Source organism: Argiope bruennichi, chromosome 4 (genome assembly GCF_947563725.1).
Source record: "Argiope bruennichi chromosome 4, qqArgBrue1.1, whole genome shotgun sequence".
Classification (NCBI taxonomy): Eukaryota; Metazoa; Arthropoda; class Arachnida; order Araneae; family Araneidae; genus Argiope; species Argiope bruennichi.
The window spans coordinates 54,461,952-54,483,253 of NC_079154.1; the positions used below are offsets into that span (position 1 = coordinate 54,461,952).

General features: G+C 29.8%; 1 protein-coding gene across 1 annotated transcript; it reads left to right on the top strand.

The window, feature by feature from the left end:
- Positions 1-3,072: 3,072 nt before the first annotated feature.
- On the top strand, positions 3,073-19,801 carry LOC129966992 (L-xylulose reductase-like). Its single transcript, XM_056081617.1, has 7 exons — positions 3,073-3,309; positions 5,581-5,678; positions 12,301-12,455; positions 14,602-14,644; positions 15,550-15,714; positions 16,825-16,951; positions 19,542-19,801. The coding sequence occupies exons 1-7, from the start codon at positions 3,258-3,260 to the stop codon at positions 19,649-19,651; spliced, it is 750 nt and encodes a 249-aa protein (XP_055937592.1). The 5' UTR covers positions 3,073-3,257; the 3' UTR covers positions 19,652-19,801.
- Positions 19,802-21,302: the final 1,501 nt, after the last annotated feature.

Genomic DNA, 21,302 nt, shown 5'->3' on the forward strand with positions numbered 1-21,302 from the left:
TTGCTACATTTTTAAATTTTCGCTCTCACTTGCATGCAGAAGTACAGACAGACAGACAGAGAGTCTCGGAACGGGTTTGGTTCCGACTTAAATACAGTTTCTACAGTTTCAAGTCTACAGACTTAAATACAGGATCTACAGTTTCGATATTAAACTTCTGTAGTAAATTTTATCTTCCTAGCTCCATAAATTTTGTAGTTATCGGGTTCATTTGTCCTAAGACAGACAGACAGACAAATTTCCTATGAATGAATTTCATTCAAAATTTGATAGAAATTTGAGAATCCGGTGATCCGGATCCGATCAAATTTCATCTGTTTTGCTTTATATCGACCACATCACGTATCAAAACGTTTTGAATTATCTTATTCTCAAGTTTAGTTTAGTTATATTAACGTCCCATTTTAAAGCAACACTAGGGCTATTTTGGGACGGACCTCATTTTGAACCACGGTCAGATGACGAGGACGACACCTCAGCTGACACCCCCCCCCCCCCTCTCTACACTACACCATACCAGCTGGAGGAGATTTGGTCATGACGGATTTAACGTGCAACAGACCTTCTTACACGACGGTTCTTCGGTGGAATCGGGTCACGAACCTGAAACCCTCCAGTTCCGAAGCTGAGACCTTACCACCGCGGCCCATCTTATTCTCAAAGAGATAAATAAACGGAGTGATAGACATAATTCCAAAAATATTTTTTTATTTCAAAATCAGGTGGGTCTCAAAAGTGGAGATTCGGAAAAATATGTATGCCCGCAGTTTTGAAGATGCGTTCTCTTTGTATACTTCATATACGAGAAAATATAAAGTAGACTTTGTGTGTTCCATTATCTTATAATCATATGTACTGTCTAGTTGGCGGCATAACTAAGCTTAATGTAAAGCTTACCAAAATGAAAAATGGATACATGTGACAACGTCCTCATTTAATGTTGTAACAGAACACAAGAAAGCATACCGCCATTCGAGCATATCCGATACATTTGTTGGTGTAAAAGTATTTAAGGTGAATTCAAATCATGGTAAAGAAAGATGCATGCATAATGGAATGCCACAAAAATATTGGCATTATGATCTCATTAAAAGCAGTATAATTGCCATTAAAAACCCTTATTAGTGTTTTTAATGATAGAAGGAGATTATAATGCCACCATTTATCGTCGCATAGTGGCTGTTTATGGTCAGCCCTACTTCGGATTAAAATCTATGAGCAAATAGTGCAATATGTTTCGCGAAGGAGATAAGGCCAATACTTGTCGTCGTATAGTGGCTACTTATGATCATTATTACTTAGGAATATGAGCAAACAGTGTAAGAGGTTTCGTAAAGGAGATAAGGCCAACAGTTATCGTTGTATAGTGGCTGCTTAGGATCAACACTGTTTAGGATTAACATCTGTGAGCAAATGGTGTAAGAGCTTTCGTGAAGGAGATAAGGCCAACAGTTATCGTTGTATAGTGGCTGTTTATGATCAACACTGTTTAGGATTAATATCTGTGAGCAAATGGTGTAAGAGCTTTCGTGAAGGAGATAAGGCCAACAGTTATCGTTGTATAGTGGCTGTTTATGATCAACACTGTTTAGGATTAACATCTGTGAGCAAATGGTGTAAGGCTTTCGTGAAGGAGATAAGGCCAACAGTTATCGTTGTATAGTGGCTGTTTATGATCAACACTGTTTAGGATTAACATCTATGAGCAAATGGTGTAAGAGCTTTCGTGAATGAGATAATGCTGACATTTATTTTCATATAGTCATTGTCTATGATCAGTACTATTCAAGACAATAAATAGAATTAGTACTGTGTAAGAGTTTTCGTGACTAACGAAATCAATCAAATCAACGCAAACCCAATCAAACAAACGCCGTGGTCGGCACTGAATCAGTTCCTGTTGTTGGTGAAATGATTAGAGATAGTCAAATTATAATTATCTTTTAATCTATATAGCAAAGTCTAAGTTATGGAATGGTGCTGCCAATCAACCTCCTCTCTGCCGCACGCTAAAGTTTGTGTGCAGTGTCTTCCAAAGCACATTACTCCTGTTCACAAAAAGCAAGAATATGTCTCACCCTTTTTATCCGTTTGAGATATTTGTAAACGGACAAATATCTTTATAGCTTACAAGTATCCGTTTAAAATACTTGTAATATTTCTAAAATGCATCGTTGCGGGTAACGAGGCTTGATGTTACCACTGTGCGCCCGATTAGGGGAGAAACACATCTCTCTCTCTCAAAAAAAAAAAAAAAAAAATCAACGGAATTACAGACTGTATAATGAAAGTGGTGTTATGTTTTACTTCGATCATCACGGACCATTTTTGATTGATTTTCTACAAAAAATAGGGGCTATTGATTCTTTAGTACTCTTAAAAAAATTCACACAGCAATTCAAATCAAATACTCTTGTTGTAGTTTTTTTCATTACAAGTTATCTTTTTTTGTTATATTGTTCGTTTACATGGTATTTCATGATTAGTAGTTAGACCATTAAAATAGTGATTTTAAAAAAAACCTAACAGAAAACGCTCATTGATCAAATTAAATTTGAAGCAAAAATTATCGGTTAAGTAAAGTTTAAGTAAAAATAATAATTTTAAAAAATAAGGGAAATGAATGAGAAGAAATATTTATTTTTTGTAAATAGTTATCATTTTTTTTTTTTTTTTTTTTTGCAAAATTGTGAATTTATGAAAAATAATGTCGAACACCTCCGAGTATATAAACCTGTATCATATACAAGAAAATAATAAAAAAGAGATAACTAGGAAAATAAGATTACTTTTAAAAGAATTAGTCATCCTCATGCAAATGATAAATGTCTGTTTCCTTTGCTATAGCAGCATGCTTATTCTTATTTTTGACAACATCATCAGAGTAAATTTTGCATTTAAAATAACACCCAGCTTCCTCATGACAAACCTGAAACAAAGTAACATACTCTAACTGCAATTTTTTCATCTTCCCCCTTTGACGCCGCAGCAAAAGAGGTTTTTATTTTTGGACTTTAAATATTAGTAGTGCCAAGGTTGTGCCTTCCACCGGCCAATCGCAAAACAGTCTTTTTCTTCTTTACACCGCCTTTTTTCTATTCCGACAACTTCCCTTTTCCACTTATCGACTGAATCTCTCTTCTGGCTCCGCTAATTTGACATTTGCATAGCCAACAGAGCGCTTTTTCCGACCGAATTCAAAGAGTGCCCGATAAAACATTGTTTCGAGATATTAAAACTTTTCCGATTGAAGAATCATGGAAATTTTGTTCCACGGAAAACGCGCTCTTGTGACTGGAGCTGGAAAAGGTAATTATCTTTTAGCAATATTCTTTGAAAAGTTGTGATTTATCACGTCAAGAAACAAATGTTTGGGTTTTTATTATTCTTGTCAGATTTTATTATCATGATAGAAAATATTACTAAACGCCATTTCCTTCCTAAATTATTCGTAAATATTTTTTGAAAAGATTTAATTTTTATAAACATCTGTAAAATGATTCTTAGTTTTTGAACTTTAATTTATTTTGTGCTTATTTATTTATGTAGAAAAAAAATAAAAAGGAATTAAATAACTAAATGTTGATGATATTAATTACAGAAATCGATAAAATTCCAATTATTATTTTGCAGACGATTTATTTTCCTGAAGCGATACTTACTTTTTTTTCATTGCGTATCAAGAAAAACCAGTTTTGCCATGAATTTTTTTATTATTAAATTAAATCTTGTTGAAAAACTTAAAACTTGGTAAAAAACACTTCAAATTTTTCCGTATTTTTCTGTCTTTTTGCTTAATGCATTTAAACCTACTTTGTTTTGTTACTGAATTTCTATTTCTATATTATTGTAATAAAAAGAAAATTGTCCAAAAATGTAAGTAAATAAAACTGATTTACAATTTTTTAAAAACTTAATTTAACATGGTCGTTCTATAAAACAAATCATTTTTTATTTCCTTTTTAAATATTTGATTAAAGTTTCACAATTTTATGATATTTTTTTTTTTATTTTATGTGATTTATTACAAACTTTATTCAAGAGTTTGAAATTATTTTCTGCTGTGTATATAAGAATTTTTTATATTCCATAAAATTCAACCCATTAGTCACAGAATTGATAGCCCTTTCATTTTGGTTTAAAATTGCCATTAGAGCTCACAGTTGCATATTAACAACTTAGTATAAAATAGTAAGATATTTTGTGAAACTCTTAGTTATAAAAAGTTTTATAAATCCTCAAAATGAATATAATTGTTTTAAAAATATTTTATAAATAATAAAAACATAAATAAACTTAATTATTATATTATTAACGTAATTAAATTTTAGATGCTTTTTCAAAATTTAAGCTACATGTTTGCTATTCAACAGAATTGATGGCGAAAAATGTCTGCTTTTCATAAAACTGATAAAAATGAAATACATTCATAATAGATCTACTCATTTAATTCATACTAATAACTAATCTAATAACATAATAACTAATCTTTAAATATAGATTTTATGAAAAGAAAGGTGTTTGTTCTTTTTTCAAGGACTTATCTGCATTTCAGAAATAAACTATTCACTTCTCATTCTTATGCTTCTAGTTCCGGAGGAAATGAAAGAAAGGAAGCGAATGAAAAAATAGAAATATTTCTATTGAAATTCATGAAGAAAAAAGTTGTGAAAGACAAACCACACATTCTTGGAAAATTATTATTATGTAACGATTAGTAAATGAACTTGGACACTAATCATAAAATTTATTGCAAAATGTTATTTTCCAAAATAATAGTATTTCAGAAATGTGTTTTATTATTTTAAGTATTATTTTTCCTTCCTTCCGAAATCTTTCTATATCAAAATGAGTGTTTGGAAAAGGGTATTCTTTTTGTGTTATTTCTTTAAAAATCAAAAAACTTCTTAAGGCTTCAAAACTACCTGTTATTCCCATTATTATTAATTCCTTTATTGCTTAAACTTTTTTTGATTAATTAAACCAGAATGTTTTTAATATTTCTTTAGAAAAATTAACTTTTCAAGTAAATTATAGAACAAAATATATTAATAATAATAAATGTTACAACCTCTTAATTTTTTTAAAATGTCAAAATATTTTATAAAGTATTAAGTACTTAGCAACAAAATTAATATTTTAAAATAAAATTTAGCAGAATTTTCTTTTTCATAGTTTATATAATTAAATAAATTGAACGATTAAAATTGCTTTGTGTAAACATATATTTAAAAGATAAAAGATGTTATTATATTATATAAGATATTATATAAGATTAAAATTATAAATAATTTTTCCTTATTTTTTCAGGAAATACATTTCACAAATCTTTCAAAAACAATATTATTTAAATTAGTGTTTGAAAGAACATAAAAATTTACATATTTTAAAAAATCTTACAAAAATTATAAATATTCAGGCGTTAATAATATTTTATTGTAAGATCCTTAAGTCCGGTATTTTGATGCCCTTTTTTTTTCTTATTAAAATGAAAAAAATTCCGTATCATTCAGATTGGTTTCTATTTAACCATATTTCCAGATGGATATATGTCTGATAGAATCTAATCTGTTTTTTCAGGCATCGGTCGAGCTTTGGCGTTGAAATTGGCCGATTGCGGAGCCGAAGTCGTAGCTGTTAGCAGAACTCAATCAGACCTCGATGCCCTCAAGAAAGAAGTAAGACGCTCCGAACGAAATTTGTTTCTCTAAATTTTTTTTTTTTTTTACTTCCAAACTTAATAACTGAATTATACTACTTTTACATTTAACGTCTTTGCATTCTCCGTCTTCTGTGTCTTGAACATACTCCGTCATTTACAATATTTATTATTGCCCTCTCGAATGCTGCAAAATTTTATATGAAAATGAATCTCTAATGTGAACTTTATTTTACATAAGTAACGTCAGTGATAAAATCGAGACTCTTAAATTTAAAAAAAAAAAAAAAAAAAAAAAAAAAACAAGAGGTAACCTAAATTTGAGTATCTTTTACAAGTTAGAAATATAAAAGAAAGATATCTAATTCGATTAAAAAAATATCTGGAAGTATCTTTGAAACATATTGAATAGTTTAAAGTATTTGAGAAAAATTTGAGAATATTTGACTCAAGTTTCATAAATTTATTAATTAGTCTTTAATAAAACTGTCCATTAGTAAAGTTTTCGTGCTAAAACTAATAACTGATTATCTCTGGGGGGGGGGTTCTACTTGTAGCATTTTATGGGAATAATTGCATGGATTTCTCTCGAATTTGAGTATATAGCCGCAAGTGATCAATATTTTATTTAAAAGTAAAAGTCATACTAAAAAAACTTGGAACAAGTTATTAATTTTCAAAACTTAACTTCTGTGGAGTTTCTTTTCCAACTGTTAATTCAGAACGACGTGAGATTCTGCCATGTACGCTGAAAATGAGTCAACAAGTATTTACACAAATTTGCATTCTAAAGACTAATAGTGAAAGCCAGCAATTCACAGCACTAATGCAAATTCATGACTGCCTTAGAAGCTATCTAGAGTTTTCAAGGTTGAAATATAAAACAATTCATCTATTTAATTAAATTTAACTTGAATTTATAAATAACTTTCCAAAATTAAATAGCCTATTTAGGTTAATTTTATGTTTAGTTGGTTACAAATAATAACACGGGTTCAATTTTTGCTTGCGCATTATTGTAACTTTTATTTGTATTGCGTTTTCATCATATATGGTGCCCAAAAGATGCAGGAAGAAGGTAGTATTATTTTTTAGCAGACTGATATTTAAAGATAATTAGCAGTGTAAATTAAAACCTGTTTAAACTTTATCTTTATTTGTTTATCGACATTAAAATCAGTTTTCTTTTATGTGCATTTTACTAGCATTGCTTTTTATTTTCTCGCACACGAAAAGGGAAATATTATAACGGTCCAAATATTCGATCGTGATATTTTGACAAACCCCGCCTTCTAAACTTATGTTGGCCAAGAAGAAATATTTGTGAAATTATATTTATTTGACTATCTCAACTCAAATACTGAAAGTAATAGTAATATTTGATAAGTGATTCTTATACCAGAATTGTAGATTTGTGTCACGTTTTGAAAAAAAAATCAATGGGCGAAAAATCCAGTTCAGGTTTTCTGTTCAGATAAGTTAAATTACACAAAAACGCCACGAATTAAATAAACAAGGCTTGGCTAATTATTTTATCACAAAAACTACAGATCTGTTTCAAATTTTAGATCAAATTCTTTTGCTAGTTGACGATTTGTCAGTCTGTTTATGAAACTCAAAAAAACTATACCTAATTGTTCAGTAAGAAAAGATTCGAAATGTACTTTTGTTTCCTCGGCTATAAGGTGAAGATTACACAAAAAGCATCATTATCATCAAAACGCATAAGTTTATGAGGAATTTGAGGGGAGAATAATTTCCTTGTTTAAATCAGAGGAAGTGGTGTCCCCAAAACTTTTCTCGCATACTCCCAAACAAACTTGCCATCCCAGAGAACGCATTGCATAGCATTGGTGTACATAGTTACGAAATCTTAACCTCTGACATGAATTTAGCATTTCTACTAAATATATTGTACCATCATCCTTGGCGAGTTATTTGGCGATTTATCCCTGGCATGCGTTAATAGTATACAAAAACTTGTGTTTTAGATACGTTTTCCTCAACCGTTTGAATCAAAAATTTAGCACAAAACTGTACTTGTAATCATGAAATCTCATACCAAATTTGATTTATTTAAGTCGTTGCGATTTTGAATGATCATGTTTACTTGTTTCTGAAAGGAAAGATGACAGATGGTCAACCCCTAAATGTATTTGGCACAAAATTTGACAGATATTTATAATACATATGTTAAATCTGTGTACCGAATCTTATCTATCTAGCTCTCTTCGTTTTGTAATTGTCGTGTTAACTTATACTCGAATAGTCGGACGGACGGACGGACTTTCTCTGAACAGATTTTATTGAAAATTTGATAGATATCTGAAAATTTAATGTAAAGGCGAAAGAGTTTCAGTTTTTGAGATCTTTGTAACAGATAGGCGGATATTTTCAAAAATGTATTTTTCGAACTAAGGAAAGTTCTGAAGCATAGAGATTTGTCAAAATCTCGAGTACGAATTTTCTGACGATTACTATACTTTCTCTATATTACTTATACAAGAAAGTAAAAATTGTTATTTACATTAGCATGATTTTCATATTATCGATGTACGTATACACAATCGACTACTTATTAGAATCGTCTTGTTTTATTTTTAAAAAAGACATAAGGAAACGCCGTTGTTAGCATTTTTCACTAGTGCTTTAATGATTCATGATTATGCACTTGGCGAAATGGATAAAATGGAATGATTATACAATTACGAAAAGAAGTCATTGTTATTTTTGCGTATAAAGCTTAGACTCAAGGTCATAGAAATTCGTAGACAGTAACTTGCATTTCAATCATATTTCCGTACAGTGAAAAGACAATCAGATCGTGAAAAATCTTTTTTCATGCTGTTGTTCCAAAGAAATATTAAATTGGCTGGAATACTATAATGAAAGATTATTGCTTTCGCTTAACTTCCTATGACCAGTCTTTCTACTGGAAATTCACAGTGAAATCATAATATTACACTTTTCTGTTGAAGATTAAACTCGCTAATAAGCGACTGACTGGATAATATAGGTTTAAAAAAAACCGAAACCTCAAAACCGTATTGCGATTTGATATTAAAAATTGGGTTTTCATGGAGGGCTTTTTATTAAAAATCCATTTGATATTAACAATTATTTGTAAATCATTGACTCATTGCAATAAATGTCTTTACATACTCATAACACAAGTCATCATTAATGCTATATAGTTTTAAATTATCATTATGTCGAACCTCTAAAAAGAATATGTATTGTTTGTTATTTCTCAAATGTTTTCTACGCCGTTTCTTCTTATATAGCTAGTTTGTTGCATTTTGAGAAATCTTTAAACTACATAAAGCGTGTTTCAATGAAATATAAATAATTCATACATATATATGTTACATAAATCAGTTCATTTTGCCACATTAAGCCGATTCGCCAATTTTTCTTCAAAAAAATGCTCACTAAATGATCATGAATTTTGCTATTTACGACAAGGGTTAGTCCGTACGCAATTGTAGCAACAAATATCTTTACTGACAAATATCTTTACCCCATCATCGACATTTTTAGAACATATGTCAACATTTGAAATTCGGCATTCTATGAAACACCCAAAGAATTTTAAGCATAGTAGGAAATGTTTAATATTTCACACGATTCCTAGGCTAGATTCTGTACAATGTCAAAGAAAAACCTGGAACATATGAAATATATATTCAGTTACATTTTATAAGAAATAAAATTAAGTGTAATTCAAAATAAAATTATTTCCTCTTTTTATCATGCAGCAAGTAGACTGTTATTTTATTTTGTTTTCTTTAATAAGAGTAAGATAAATTTTCTTTTAAATAAATTCCATTTTCTTCTACTTATTTTGAATAAAAGATTTTCAATTGCGCTTTTTTATTATAAATATTATTTGCAAATGACATTTATATTTTGTAGAATGTCGTTTTTTAATTAAAAACCATAACATGACCTTGTTTTCGCATTTTGCCTAATGACAATTACCATTCTATAGAATGTCCCGGTATTAAATGCAATAAATAAAGAAAATATATAACACCAGCAGAAGAAATAATTTTGGAAATATCGTCTGAAATTTGAAATAGCTATCTTGTTTAATTAGAAATGATAGAAAGAATGATATTTATTTTCTTGTCGATAATGAAAGCATTCATTGAAATATGAATGATATATAAAGAAGAAGTAGAAATATCATTTATTCTATTTTTTTTTGACATTATTATACAAGTATGCTTTAGGGTAGACAATATATTTTGTTTTTCTTTCTTCAGCAAAAACAAACTTCGTGACTGTCCGACTCGTGAGCATCCAACATGTAACTAATCATGTGAAAAATATGGATTTTCTAGGTTCAAATCAACAAACTGGCAAAATTTTATCACAACTGGATGAATAGTACGAAAGCGCATAATATACGAACAAACAAAAATTCTTTTTTATATATTAGATATAATAATTGTACTATGCTTATAACCTTCGCGCAAGTGCAAGCAATAAATTTACAAAATTTTATCGCCATCGGATGCCTATAAAATACGAACAAACAAAAATTCATTTTTATATATTAGATTAATTAATTAACAAATAATTTTCAACTTCTTTACTTTACTCAGAAATGCCAAGGCAATATATAAAATGCAACAGCTTCATATGCTGTTGATAGCATGTAAATATAATCACTAATTGATTTAATTTAGCAGGCTATATTTAACCCATCGATGATATAATAGCATTTCTTTCTGAGCTTTCAATATTCATGTGAAACTCAGCAAAAAATGGTACATCTCTTCCAAAAAGTACTGGTTTCTAAACAGCGCATGCGCAGTAGTAACGACCATTTGTTATGTTCCATAGCTTATGATGGGAAGAACATACTTCCCGAGTATAAAGCCTCCATATCTAAGTGAATGACAGAATTTTTCTATTTAAACACTTTTCTATTGCCAAAATATTGTTATTGAATTTGGAATTTGAAAATAAATTAAAAAGGGATTATTGCGAACAAAAATTAATTGGAAAAACTTTGTTATTAAATGTTTTGTGATAAATTTGATTTTTCCTATATATGTGTCTATTTTAACCTTAAAATTCCATGATTTTTCATTATTCTGTAGCAGTTGAGAGGATGATCATAAACAGGAGAAAAAAATGCAAGGAATAGAATCAAAAATAATCATTTTGAAGTTTTATTTTTAATTAAACTTAATTTTAAAAAAATTGTTATATCTTTGTTGAAGCTTACTTACATCAAGTCAAAAATCATATTAGTAACTTTTACTGAGTAGTAATGAAATTATTTTAAATAATTTAGAAATGCTGAATGTAAGCTACATACAAGATCAAAACCCCTCTTAAGCCAAAGTCAAAGAGGAAAGATGGACCTCCGCGAAGCAACTCATCCAGTTGCAAAGCACACACACACACACACACACACACAAAAAAAAAAAAAAAAAAAATCAAACCTCAAAGAGGACAATAACCCGAGAACCAGCAGCCGCCCCGTTTATACTTAGGTCCTTCGAAATGTCAAATAATAGATCATGAAAAATAAAAATAGAAAGTAAGAAAAATGCAAAAAATAGTCTTAAAAAATTAAATAGAAAAAGGAAGATAGAATAAAATAATAAAAAATAAAAAATAGTAAAATCAGTAAATGTAAAATAGTGCAGAAGTTGAGAAAAACTTAATGATGTCTATAATTACCGATGACTAATATAATAAATGTAAATAAGTTATAAGCAGGAAAATAAAGTCTGCCTTAATCTATCCCATACAGGCAAAAATGTACATTTAATAGAAATAAAATTGTAGTAAAATGTACTTAAATGTAAACCATAAGCAGAAAAAGTAATATTCGCCCTAGTCTATGCCATACGAGCAAATGTAGAATATGAAGAAAGATATTGCTGCCCAATGTAGAATAGATTATAGCACGCATAGATTGTAGAATGGATTATAGCATAGATTATAGAATTTGGTTGCAGCATTACTACAATACTCCAAACGAGCCGCAACTGCATGAAAGGTTCGAGGAATGCCTCCACAAAAAAGCTATGGAATTAACAGATTATTTTTTCATTATCAAGTTAACAGATGCGGCATAATTCCACAAATAGTTTTCTCAGTATCATAGTGAATTGATATGTGAGGATTTGTCAAGATATTTTTATATAGCATTTTCTTTTTGTGTAATTTGTAAATGAAAAATTATTATATATAAACTTTTAGTCTATTTTTGTACTCTTTAATAACATTCGTCGAAAAAACAAGATATTATTGTTGCGAACTGTCTCAAGTATTCACTTGAGTTAATACGAATTTTTAAAAAACTTTTTTTGAAACATTTCCAGTGCAAAATATGAAGTATATGCGAAAAAGCATTAAATTTTTAACTTTCAAGAAATATAAGTTTATGAAATAAGCAAAAATTTCTTATGGAAATTTATATAAAATATAAATTTCTATAAGAAAGGTATCCTTATGGTTGAACTAAGAAATTTATATGCTTTCAATTTTTTTAGTACTTTCTTGGAAACTATTTTATCAGACAACTTTTCTAAAACACTTAAGACAACAGTTATTGACATTTTCAATAAACGAATAGAGAAGACTGAACCGAAATTCTTTTTCATCTTCTTTTTCAGAGCCCCAAAATCCAGCCTTTGTGCCTGGACATCGGAAACTGGGAGGTGACCAAAAATGCCCTCAAAAGCGTCGGTCCCATCGATCTGTTGGTCAACAATGCTGGCATTATGGAACCGAAAGAATATGGGACTTACACGGAACAAGATTGTGACAAGTATGATTGATTGGTATTTTGCTAACTATCACTCATTGAAACATATCGAAAAAGTAACTATTCTTGTAATAAACTTGCTTTTGATTTTATTTTGAGGCAAACTGCAATAAAATGCAATGTATAGATTCTTGGTAATTACTCTAAGCCAAGTTTATTATATTTTTAAAAAATATGTACGTATATAATTCGAAATTCGATGTATAGTTTTCTGAAAAATTTTAATTGTGCGTAACACTCGTATTTTTATACAGTTGTTATTCCTCTATAATTGAATTCCTATCTCAGAACTCAATATATAGATAATAGTATAAAAAGACTTCTGTCAAAAAAATATCCTTTGTAATATAATTGTCATGTTCCAAAATTTACTTCCCTATCCAAAAATTCGATGCACAGGTACTAAGATGAACATGGATAACTCCATATAATATAACTGCAATGTTCTAATCCTTAAATTTGACACGTAAATACAACAAATATTTTTTAATGCTTATATTTAATAATCTCTGTGTGATTGAAATAAAAGCAGTTGTTAGATCACTGAAAAGACCGCATGAAGCAAATTCTTATTACACAAGGCAAAGACCCAGAATAGCCTAGTTCAACGAACAAACAGTTGTGCAGTAAAATTGTGTGGTCTCAATCTATTTTGATAATTTATGAGGTGGGCATGAATCAAGGTTTCCACATCAAGCTTCCTGGATAATATTCGAAATAAAAGATACATCATTAATGGAAGTAGAAATAAATGGACCGAATTCAATACAATTGTTGTTGTTTTTTTTTACAGTCTTTTAATTTCTTTGTTATCCGCTCTCCATTTCATACTCTTCTCCCTCTCAGCAAATGCGCTTGTGAGTCGAAGGTCAGCCCTAACTCTCCAGTACAAAGCTGTACATTAAAGCAATAGGCTGGAAATATCTCAAAAACAAATACTATATTTTTCTATAATAAAAAATATATCTTTAACAGCACTTTTCATTAGAAGTATGGAATTAATATGTATAAAATAAAATTTCCTTTGCTATCTTTACTTTATCAGTTTATTTTCGAAATCTTTATCATTTATACTTCAGCAATATGTTTTTTAGTGTGTTTTTTCAATAGAAAAGGTACTTAGGCCTGCTTCTAACTGTGAAAACTTTACAAATGTCGTTAGACAAAGCTAATATTCGTGAAGGTCTCTGAATTTATTTGTTTCTTTCAATGTTATTCGTTTAAGTAATACGGATCTAACTTTACCTTTCAGTTAAATTGAAGCTATATATATATATATATATATATATATATATATATATATATATATATCACCCTCCCTGGTTCATTATTTTAAATGAACCAGGGAGGGTGGGGAACCAGGGAACAGTACTGGTCTTCTGTTACCTACCCTGTCACCCTGAATTATGTTTCTTTAACTTCATGTAATATAGTTTTGTTAAAAGTATTATTACATAATGCTTTATCAAAGATTTTTTACTAATTCTCGGAATATGTTAGACTATAATTGTGTTTTAGACAAAAAACGTTGAAAAAAGTGTTTTCTTAACTCCTAAATTGTAATTTTAAAAAAAATTGGTAAAAGAGTAGCTTTATCAACTTTACTATAAAGTTCAAAGAAAAGTATCTGAAAGGATGGATGCGATTGTTTTAGGATTTCTTTCCTTAGAATTTTTCTAGCATTTACCGTTAGTTTTATTCAACTACTATTTTGTTTGTAAAAGTATCAGTACAAGTTGAAACAAAATTTTCATAATAAAGGATTTTACTTAAACTGGCTTATCTAGACTTTTTAAAGGCAATCTTAAAGGCAACCTTGACTGTCTTTCTAGTAACCAAGAAAATGACATTGAACATATTCTTGTGCGCTGTTTGAAATATTCAACTCAAAGAACAAACCTTTGGAGTAAGCTCCTTTTCAATCACCAAATAATTTCGTCTATAAATATTTCTTCGTTTACTGAAATGTTTTGATATTTATTAAGCCGGACTCTCTTGCTTTATGGGATGATAGCCTTTGCTGCTAAAACTCCCAATTTATCCATTTCAATAATAAAAATATAATTATTTCTATTTGAATGCCTTAATTTTGAAACTTATAATATTTAAAACTATGATATTTAATTAATTAATTTTGTTTTATTTACAGGACATTTAATATCAACGTGAAAGCCATAGTTAACATAGGACAAGTAAGTCAAACTCGTTTCATTTCATTCATTCATTATCATTAGGTAGCCTATCCTGTTACACAATATTGTATATATCATTTAATATTCAACAGTATTATAAAATATTGTATAATATTAAACGATATCGTACAATATAAGTGTGCTACTAGGGATGTTGATTTTTTAGATCCAAATCTGCTCACTCAATGCAGTCAAGTCACTGTTGGAGTTTAAGAGCTTAAAACAAAGAGAATTTAACCAATCGCATGAGAAATACTAATTTTAGCACGAGAACTGATAATTTTGATTCAAAGCAACCCTAATAATAAATCGTCTAAAGATGGATAAGTCAAGAGAAAAGAATAAAATAAAGTCACTTCCGCGATTATCGTTAAAAATTCAGTGGATTCATTTTATGTGGCATCATAATCATATGACAAGCATAAATGGGAAAATTATTTAGCATCTAATTGTGCATGGTATCACCTGAGCTGTGACGTTACGTTCTGATGTGCCATAGATGATAATCCTTAGTCATTTAAAATGCACCATAGACTCGGAAATTCAATGATCACTGCGCATATGATGCTCGAGGCACATCTCGAACAAAAATTTATCGCATTAAGCATATTCAAAATTCTTCTGATATTTTTGAAAACAAAAATATCTTCACCCAAAAATGTGATGTTTTACAAAAAGAAAAAAATCATTCCTTAAATTAATATGTAAATGTAATTTAATTTACGCATTTTAGTAAAAGTTTTTCTTTATAGATAATAATACACTGTTTTAAATTTGTACTTTTATACCAATTTGAATTTATGATATTCTTCAAATTAGTCAACGATTGATTAAAAAAGTTAAATCATTTAGTTGAAAATACAAATGTTTTGTGTTTTTTCATAAATCAATTCATTTTTTTCCAGATGATAGCTAACGACATGAAGACAAGAGGCACTGGTGGGTCCATCGTCAATGTATCCAGTGTGATGGGCTTCACTGTTGCGCCTAGTTATGGAGTATATTGCGCCAGCAAGGGAGCAGTGGACCAGTTGACGAGAAGCATGGCTGTAGAATTCGGACCCTACAATGTAAGCTTAATTTTCATTCTAAATCTCACTTCTTCAATATAAATATATTTTTTCAGAATTTTTCGCAAATCCGTGCGTGAGTGTATACGGTTAATAGGCTCAGTAACAAAAAGCGAAGCTCCATTCAACAAAAAAATACGAATACACTTCTAATAAAATACAGTCGAAGCTCGCACAAGAAGAGCAGAACAGCAGGAAATTAGTAATAAACAATCGTAACTGCACAGCGCTTAGAGAGAACTTGCAGGAGAGAGATTTCGCAGGATTATTCACGCCTCCCGATCGTCTGCTATTCTCCACCAACTACCCACTTAAATTGAACTCAACTGCCAATTTACTACTGAGTTGGCTAAATACTTTATTTAAGTTTTATCCCACAACTTTTAACAATTTCAGTAATAAGGTAAAGAAAATTCTAGAACAATTTACGATGCTTTGACAATAGCATCCTAATGAAGCTATTGTCAAGATTCTTGTAGTTCCTGGAATCTTTGATTTAAGCTTCAAAGTCTCCAAATGGCCTTTAAGGTTGGGGTTCACTTATTCGACATCCATTCAGTATTCATTAGAGTAAGCTATAAATATATTTTCCTCATCATTAGACTTACTGCGACGAGAAGCAATGTTAAAATTTCTAGCAAGATAAATCATAATTTCAAATGCTTGTTGCTTAAATTTCAAAATTATTCTAAATTATTAAGGAATATATTAACAAATATCTTTAATAATGGACCGTTCCCTACAGAGATGGGTGAGTTCAGTGCATAGTACATATGCCTTCCATTTTGGGTGATTCACTTTGTATAGAAAGTTTATTTGTGAATGGACGACAAATATTTATAATACTAAGGAAATATATCAAATTTTAATGTGTACTTAAATAATAGTAATACAGTAGTTCATCGTTTGTATAAAAGTATCTCTGAGCACAGCGAAAAGCTTTATTCAACTCATGAATTCATGTACGTGTAGATGTGTGGAAGCACCGGCTCTCATCCTCTGACCATCAAAATTACGTTGTCTCTCCTAAAATAGTCATCGTTTTATTTTAAAACGGGTTGTTTATATTACTAAACTAAACTCAAATCTCATTTTTTTTTCTCTGTACAGATTCGAGTGAATTCGATTAACCCGACTGTTGTCCGCACGAGGATGGCAGAGAAAGAAGGCCTTCTGGACAAAGATAATGAATTCGCCCAGAATATGATCAAAAGAACCCCTCTCAGACGATTTGCTGGTGAGAAATAATGCTATAACTAATAGATTAATGAATACAATTCGTTCAAGGACGATATATTTTATTCTAACTGCTCATTAACTGCGTTTTTAGAGATAAGGTTTTAGGTATATTTGACTTGCTCATTCTGGAAATCAAAATATGCATAAATAAACTCATAATTCTTATTACATTTATAGTATGCAACAAAAATAATGCACATCCCATGTATGCCGTCTGTAGTGATCACATTTCTTGACATTCCATTCTTTTATAGCACATTTTATTATCAGTTATTTTAATTAATAAAATTAAGAAAATACTAAGAATAAAATTCAGAAAACAGAAGCAATTTCATAGTACATACAAAGACTATAAATGATATTGTTTCGATCTTTTTCCAAAAATTTTTTTTTTAATTTGTTGCGGAAATTTAAATTTATCTACATGCAAATGAAACTTAGCATTCTAATTTTATAGTACAGGGTATGGTTTTGCTTTAGCAGCCTACAAAATGAAATTGACTTCCACATAAAAACGGGAGATACATTTCATATAGTTGGAAATTCCATTATACAAAAAATGCATCGTCAGTTAAATTTATGCTAATTTATGCATTCTAAAATTTGAAACTGAACGTAATGCTTGTGAGAAGTTAATCTTTTTAGAGTATCGGCTTCACTGTGAAATTGATATGTGTGTGCAATTGAGTTTCTGGGGAAAAAAAAGAATAAAGATTAAGAAAATGCTAATTATATCTTATTCGTGTTACGAAAAGTACGATGTACGAGTTTTTCTCATGGATTGATTTGCTCAAAATTTAATAAAAAAAATACACTTTTGATGTAATCTGTTTTAGATTCATCTTGATTATTGTGAATCATGTTATGAGATATGGACATAATTCCATAAATGTTTTTTTTTAATACCAGGAGTTCAAAACAACGAAATTCTTCAAAATTTGGACATTGACAGAAGTTGTGGTGGTAACATTATAAGCCAGATAACAACTTCCGGAGAAGAGAGTACTCTTTTGTCTAGTGGTTATGTTACTCGGCCATGAACCCTAACATTGCGAGTTCGAACCTCAACCTGCACATTGGTGACCCTGGTTCTGAACAACCGCATCCTTCGTTCTGCTGTCGTGGCTCCATCTACCGGCAGCAACCACTCACACACGCTCGCCGTCGCCCGCCATAACACTTGGCGCGATTACAACGTTCGTCGCTCGCCATAACGCCTGGCGCGATAATCACGTTCGTCGCTCGCCATAACTGGCCCGATAAAACTCTACCGACTCACTGGTGGGGGACTGTTGTGGTGGTAACATTATAAGCCAGATAACAACTTCCGGAGAAGAGAGTACTCTTTTGTCTAGTGGTTATGTTACTCGGCTATGAACCCTAACGTTGCGAGTTCGAACCTCAACCCGCACAAAGTGTTTCTATTACTATACAAGACAATAACAAAACACTCTTTGAATTGTTTCTGGCATGCAATATCACCCAGCTTACACTTTCCAAGAGAATACAGAAATATTTGCATAAATGGTGGGGAAAATAGATAAAATTGCTCAAGTAAAAAAAAGATGTAAAAATTTCAGAAATACTATCGCTTTTATTCCTGCTTCAAATAAATATACAGCATAAATTAATTTCTGACTCTCTTAATCTGATCATTTTTCGTATCCATAGGCTAGTAGAAAGTTAATTAAAATATGAATAATGTATTCTTTTTATTTGTTTATCATTCATAGTACGGATCTGGAATTTCGTAAGGTGCGATAATTGTTCTATATCTGCGCAAAACATTTACCTTTTAGTAACTAGTATTGTATTTGCAATATTATTCAATTATTCCCAAATGAAAATTGTAATTGCTGTTTTCTACTGAAATATCTAATACGAAACAGATTTCTGTTTACGACTCTCATTTCACATGACCTTTATTTTATTCAAGTTTATAAAACTTATTTGAATCGTTTTCACACATACAAATTATCTAAAAATAAAACCATGGTTACTCGAAATGCATCTGGTTAATTACTACGCCATTTTATTTCGATTTTTTCCCCCGAAGTCAAAGTTAAGTCGTTAAAAAGTCTTTTTTCAAAAATATATTTTTTTTTTATTTAATATTCTTGATATTTAAACGGTTTTCTTTAAAAAAAAAGGAACATTTTAATTTTGTTACTAAGTCTATTTTTATAGAAGTGACTATGGTAAAATACTACTAATATCCTATATTTTATAGTTCAAGAATTTGTATTCTTTGAAAATTTGTTAAAAAACTAGGAATAAAATATTCTTTAATAGACCTGCTTGACTTCCCTCTTCAGCTCAGAGATCCTAGGCATTCGTCTACTCTCCCTAGATGGAAATTCGACAATGGTAAATGATGTATAGGATGGATAGCATAAAATTTCTTAAACGTAACTTGACGATTTTAATAAATAGGAAATTTGAAAATATTAATAAAAACTGTTGTAATCGATAGGAAAATGTTAAAAACGGGAACTTGAAATTGAAATAACACTGTATTTAGTCATAGGACATTTGCTATCAATCTTACATTTCTAACTCATTTCTCATTTGAAACATTACTTATCCAGACCCAGGGGATGTTGTAAACCCTATCCTGTTCTTGCTGAGTGATAAAGCTGCCATGATTACTGGCATCACAGTTCCTGTGGATGGTGGTCTGGCAGTCAATTATGTCTGAAATATTGCAAGTTGTTCATTCCTGATTGCAGTTCTTCAATTTTCTTTTTCCAGCACATCCAATGTTAATACTTGTTTTACTGAATAGTACCAAATTGTATGAATATGCATATATATTTTCTTAAATAAAAGCAATTTTTTATTTCCTAGAGCATGATTGGTTTTTATTTCTGATAAAATTTCATGAAGTTTCAAACAGAAAACAGCATGCTCAACCTACCATGAGCAATGGTAATTTACAATCCAATATTAATTATTTATCATATAATTATGGGGCTATTTATTTAACTAATTAATCATTAAATTGATAAAAATTTACGTATACAGTCTTATGAAATTAATTCCATGAACTAGAACATTGCTTTACTTGTAGAATAGAACATGGATGATTCCTAGCAGTTTATAAAGATTATATATTTTTTCCACGATTTACACGGCAATCAAATAGCCATATTTCAGTCTCGCCTGTTTGTTTACAAATGCATGATTGCAATAAGCTCATGTTCTCAGAATAAACGTTAAATGTGTCACTCAGCTTCAATTTGATATCCTCTGTACATCCTGCAGAAAAAAATGTCAGAGTCTAGCGTAAGATAAAACACTGTTCGATAAAATTGTGATGTCACATAAATTGTCTTAATTTCCGTTTATTAATATCATTATCATCATTATTATTAATATCAACAAATTGCAAAGATGTAAAGATTAAATAGAACGTTTGTTTATGTTTATGTTTGTTTTTTTATGTTTAATTTACCAATTTAATAGATATTGTCATTAAGGAACCATTTTGGTTATTATAAGCATTTTATTTATGGATCCCGAATAAGCTATAAGTACACATTTTTAGAAATAATCTAGATTTCTCCTTCACTGAAATCAAGAAATAAGGCACAACTAACAGTAGCCGACAGTAATCTTTTTTAAAGTTGGCTTCCTTCTTTCTCAAATAAAATTAATGACATTTTATTTTTACCTATAACAATAATTTAAAGTTTCTTAAATAAATTTTTATGACGTGTCATGTTACTCGGTAATGGTTTACTACAAAATTAGTCACACTGTAATCAAAAATTACATTCCTTAATTTACAAATCTTCCTTAATCACTATCTTCCTTAAATCTACAAATTTAGTAGTTCTAATTCTGTGTTTTTACTCTTTTTGAAAAATGAATTACCTGAAGTCTTCCCATACCAGATATATTCGTTTATCTCGTTTTGAAAACTCGATAGTTTAGACTGTAATGAAAAATTATAGCTTCTGCAACAATAAATTAAGTTATTCTGTTTACAAATGCTTAGCTTCAGCATAATTTGCACACATTAACGTGGCCCACCTCTTTTATTATTCAATAATTTTTTTATGTTTTTATAGAAGCTACAAAAAATTTCTAGCAATTGAAAGAAGAAATGTACCTATACATTGCTAAACTTTATAGACAGAAGAAAATATGATAACAGTTGCCACTATATGTATTCAAGTACATTCTATAAGAGAAGTAGATTATTTATTTATAAAAATAATGAACTGTAAAAACTTTTTAGAAAACATGAAAAGTTCATTATTCGCGTAGCAGTTTACCCTCAGTGCTGGTAGCCATGCATTAAAATCATAGCAATGACACCAAAGGATTGACATGCTTCTAACTCT